Raw genomic sequence first — 5,389 nt, forward strand, 5'->3', positions numbered from 1 at the left:
CCACGCATAAAAACATTGCTATCTTATCAGTGGCAACAATCTCCACAGGGAACCTTGAAAGTTGAATTGATCTAATGAGTCAGTGATTTTAATTGCTAGGAACTATCTCTCCTCTCCTCCTTCTCTTCCTCCAGTCTCTCTTCCATGCTAACTCTCTCCAGAAGACTCATCAGAGCGCTCTGCAGGTCCAGCAAAAAGCTGAGGTGAATCCACGCTTTTTAAAACTCTTGCTTTATCATTTACTGTAGTTGGCTGTAGCACACTTGTAAGACTTACTTTACTAACAACTAAGACCCCACTACGTATTGTATGCCATCCTGCAAACCGTATTTCTGCATTCCTGCATCCAGGAGATGTTGAGGGCTGGTCATCGCGGCCATGTGTTCAGGGCTTTAAATTAACTTTTTCATCACCAGCCAACAAGTAGTAGTAGATTCCAAGTTACCAGCTAATTAGATGTACCTTTAGCCTAATTGAAGTTTTCCAAACTTTAATTTCAGCTCCTCTGTTTCAGCATAGCTCGTAATCGATACCACGCGCTACGCACTTAGCCGGCGGTTGGCTAGTAACGTTACAATGTTGGGTTGGCGGGTGTCAATTTAAAAGCCTTGCATGTATTACCCTCTGTCTCATTCTCTCTTTCCTCCTTCTGTCTTCCAGATGGTGCTGCAGGTAGGCCACTATGACCCAGAGGCCATCAGAGGCTGTGCTGAGAAAGTGGCCGTGCACTGGCAGCAGTTGATGCTGAAGATGGAGGACCGTCTGAAGCTTGTCAATGCCTCTGTGGCCTTTTACAAGACGTCTGAGCAGGTGCACGACAAACACACACACTCTCAGGGCAAGATGTACTAACGCCCACTTCAGGTGTATTTGTTTTGCAACGTGGGCGTAAAAGCATGGCGAGGTATGTACAAACAGGCCACACTGAGGTAAAAGCACAGACTGCCTGTCTCGGGAACTGAAAATGGTAAATTGGTCTTTTCCATGTCATGCTTATGCATTCATGGGAGGGTGAAGGGGAAAGTGGGAGTTTCCCATAAACAGAATGGGAATATGTACAACAACTTCCAATGAAAGCGTTTTCTATTTTGCGTGGGAAATTCTCCGGCTCTTAAAAGCAGGTGTAAACCAGCCACAAGCAGGTTTCCACGCGGATGCCTCCCGGTGAAATGGCAGCAGTAATCTGAGCAAGACGAAGACGTAGGCCAAGGAGACGAGCTGAAAGGATTTTCGCCACAAAGATCACACTTTTTCAGTTGACTGAACACAAAATCATTAAGCGGTTCAGATTAAGCAGCAGTGCAATATTTCATTTACTGGAAGAAATCAAAGATGACATTTAATCTCTGACTCAGCATTCACATTCCATTCCAGCAGTTGTTAAACTCCTCGCTACGCTACAAATATTGGCATCAGGATCATTCAAACAGTCATAGAATCAGCAGTGGGAAAATCTCAGTCTGCACTCAGCACAAGTACTTAACGCTTTGCTACAGCACACTAGTCAATATATACATTTCCCCACCTCTAATGAATTGCACACTATTTCCGGTGAAATATTACAGTTGACACTATGCCGGCATAAGTATCCCACAGTGCTATGCGGTAGTAATGACAACATTCGAAACGGACAGCAACCAAGCCAGCTCTCTAACTTCAAAAACGCTTTAGTTTACATTTCTACAAATACAAATCTGGTATTTTGTCACCTGGGATTGTTGGTCTAGTTGCTCACGCGTCTCCAAGGACAAGTAGGCTCTAAGGAAGACCTATCTCCACAGTGCTATAGAGAATGTGCAATTCCAGGATGAGAGAAAAAAAAACGCTCTGCGTTGTTTGCATTTCTTTTAACCAATCACAACTGTCTTGGGTGGCGCTAAACTCTGGACGCAGCGCCGTTGGCTCAACGAAGTAATCTCAAGAAGGATCTTGTCTTGGTGGAACATTTGCACCCTGCAAAAGAAAAGACCACATGCAACATTAAATGAAGGTAGCTGTTGAGACAATACAATAACGTGAGCTATTTAAATTAGCTGGATACGTGGCTTTACTTTGCTCTTACCAGTGTATCGCCGTGTGTACTTTGTTCACAGCAATCCCACCAAAACGTCCCAGTTAGAGAAGAAATACTGTAAACAAATGCTTTGTAAATGTTTCTGATTATTAAATTAAATTCAATTTTATTCATAGTATCAATTTACAAATCATCTTGAGACACTTAACAGATAGAGTAGGTCTAGACCACTCAAGACCACATCATTTACAAGGACCCAACAGTTCTAGCAGTTCCCTCCAGAGCAAGCAACAGTAATATTCACCGAAAGAACCCAGCAGGCTTGCCTTGTTGCACGATCCAAATCTTCAGAACTTGCCATTTTTAGCATGCAACTTGCTAGCTCAAAAGTTGTTGTTGTTTCTTGAAGGGAACACAGTTTAACAACTGCAACACGCAGAACAGCGGAAGGAGAGGGACATCAGGATTGAAGCCACTCGTAGGATGTCAGGCAATTATTCTGTAAATGTACTTTGAACTCTTGGTGTCTGTCCACTGTGCAGGTGTGCAGTGTGTTAGAGAGCCTGGAGCAGGAGTATCGTCGGGATGAGGACTGGTGTGGCAGCCACGATAAGTTGGGAATGTCGTCCGACTGCGAACACCTTATACCGCTGATCAGTAAACACCTGGAGCAGAAGGAAGCCTTCCTTAAGGTGATTCATCTCTCATTATCTTACATCCAAAAACAGCCTGCTGCCAAAATCAAGGACGTAAAAATTACTTAGAACTGATCCAAAACTCTCAGTTTAACACTTTTCATTCACTTTTTATAAAATATGCAGATAAAATAAGATTGAATAAGCATTTATTGTCTCCGATCGGAGAAATTAGTCTTGGGCAGAAGAGAGAACCAAAAAACATACAGTAAACATGCAAAAAATATAAGCATACATCTCATCCAATGTGTTAAATAAACATCTGATAAACCTCCCACCCCCCACCCCCCCACACTCACAAGAAAGAGAAGAGAACCCAACACACATCCTCCCCCTCATAATGCAAATGACTTTTGGTTGATAGATACATATTGAATGAATTTGAATGACAGGAATTCATAAATGCAAATAACAGATTAAGTGGGAAATCCTCTGAATGTTTTGCACCAGAATACTACTTTAACTGATAGTATTTTGTGCGAGTTTGTTGGTATAAGCACCATGTCCCTGTGCTCCAGGCGTGCACTCTAGCCCGGAGGAATGCTGAGGTGTTTCTGAAGTACATCCACAGGAACAATGTGAGCATGCCTGGAGCGGCCGGTCACACCAGAGGACCCGAACAACAAGTTAAAGGTCAGTGCTGCAGACAATCTGAATATGATAGACCTTAAAAAATAAATCCTGTATTGCTGGCATTTTTATGAAAGCTCAAATATTTTTGTAAAGCCATGTTTTAGTTTTGTACAGATTTGAACTGAAAAGGTACTTGCACTTGCACACTTTGCAACTTGTTGTTGTTGTCCTGGAAACACTTTTGAACACAGTTCTGCTGCTCTTACAAAACCGGCACCACTATGCTACCGCCTGACTTTTTGCACTATTATATTGACTGTCTACTGTACGCATAATTGCACATTTTAACTCAAATTTTGCCGCTCTTATTTTCTTCATTGTATATGTCTTCTTATTTTTACTTTTTATATTGTTTACTGAATGTTATGTTTGTCTGTGGACCTAATGGGTTAAATATGTCTTGTCTCCACCGTGGGATGGAGGGAAACGTAATTTCAATCTCTTTGTATGTCTTGGCATGTGAAGATATTGACAATAAAGCAGACTTTGACTTTGACTTTGACTAGATTAGTTTAACTAAGATGGTTATGGAAGGTTGGTGAATGGTGGACCCAAAATGCAGAGGAGAGTTTGATGATTTGATGAAACATAAAAATATACAAAACCAAAGGAGTCCTGGAAAAGGCAGGCAAAAAGGAAATCCAAAATAAAGTCCAAGTAAAAAATAGGAACACTAAGACTAACAGGGAAGACTAAATCACAGGACTACAAACTGTAGGCGAAACACACACGATTAATCGGACACAAGACAGGGGGAACACATAGACTAAATCCAGAGGGTAACAAGAGGCTGGGAAAAAGGGGAAAAAAACATCAGGCAATCACAAGAGCGGGAAAAAAACAAAAGACAGCAAGTAAAACAAAACAAGACAGAAAACCAGACCATCAAAATAAAACAGAAAAACCGACAGACTGTCGGCCGATAATATATCGGCCCACCAATATATCCGTCTACGTTCGTTCACATATGTCATGTGGGACGTATGGAACGGTGTATACGTGTACAGCTCACAGGGCCAGGCGTTTCCAACCTCTGGTTGGTTAGATTGTGTTGTATAAAACTGCATTGGATGCGATGTTGAACCGATCGTTCGGCCCTAGCCGGGAGCGTATTTGGGGATATTTGGCAGGAAGTGCATATTTAATGTAATTGTTGTGTGATTTTTGTGCAGCCATTCTGAATGAGCTGCTGCAGCGAGAGAACAGAGTGCTTCACTTCTGGACATTAAAGAAACGGAGGCTGGACCAGTGTCAGCAGTACTTGGTATTTGAACGCAGCGCTAAACAGGTGAGTGTGTGTGTGTGTGTGTGTGTGTGTGTGTGTGTGGGGCGTGTGTGTGTGTGTGTGTGTGTGTGTGTGTGTGTGTTTGTTGTGTTTTGTGTTCTGGCTGGATTTTGGCTTAGGGTAATGTGCATCACTAAGGGACATTGGTTTAATTTTACAGGAGTGAGTTTATTAGGGAATAAATGGAGATTGGGACAACTTTTTCGTTTGTGTGCGTGCGTTTGGTGGTGGGGGTGTGTGTGTGTGTGTTTTGTGGTGTGTGTGTGTGTGTGTGTAGGCATTGGATTGGATCCAAGAGACAGGTGAAGTTTACCTGGCCACACACACGTCACCTGGTGACAGCAACGAAGAGACGCAGCAGCTCCTCAACGACTTCCGTCACTTTAGACTAACTGCCAAGGTACGCTGTGTGTTTGTGGAGAGGTTGGCTACTGGCGGCTTTATAGAGCCTCAAACCACCTGCTGGGAACACCGAGTCAGTAGAATATATAAACACTGTATCTCCTTGAAATATATTTAGACTCAACAGATAAAACTTTGAGTTCTACTTGTGTTTCTTTGCACTCTGTATGATAAATGAGGGTTATCTCTAAGATAATTTATGTTTAGTTTTTTTAAGCAAGTGAAAATACTTAATTCAGTCCAGTTTTCGTAGTATGAAAAATTCAAGGATATTCTATATTACGGAATGTTATGTTGGGAGTCAGAACATCAGTGACTTCTCCAGTAAGTAATCTGTGTGTGTGTGTGTGTGTGTGTGTG

General features: G+C 42.2%; 1 protein-coding gene across 3 annotated transcripts in view; it reads left to right on the top strand.

Moving 5' to 3' along the window:
* kalrna (kalirin RhoGEF kinase a) overlaps positions 1-5,389 on the top strand; it is a 179,480-nt gene that overhangs the window by 95,830 nt on the left and 78,261 nt on the right. For all 3 annotated transcript variants that reach the window (XM_032515387.1, XM_032515389.1, XM_032515388.1), the window contains exons 21-26: positions 135-203; positions 661-810; positions 2,557-2,706; positions 3,228-3,342; positions 4,515-4,630; positions 4,905-5,027. In XM_032515387.1, coding sequence (XP_032371278.1) covers positions 135-203; positions 661-810; positions 2,557-2,706; positions 3,228-3,342; positions 4,515-4,630; positions 4,905-5,027 — 723 coding nt within the window. The remainder of the gene's footprint in view (positions 1-134; positions 204-660; positions 811-2,556; positions 2,707-3,227; positions 3,343-4,514; positions 4,631-4,904; positions 5,028-5,389) is intronic.

The sequence above is a fragment of the Etheostoma spectabile genome, chromosome 5 (genome assembly GCF_008692095.1).
Source record: "Etheostoma spectabile isolate EspeVRDwgs_2016 chromosome 5, UIUC_Espe_1.0, whole genome shotgun sequence".
NCBI lineage: Eukaryota > Metazoa > Chordata > Actinopteri > Perciformes > Percidae > Etheostoma > Etheostoma spectabile.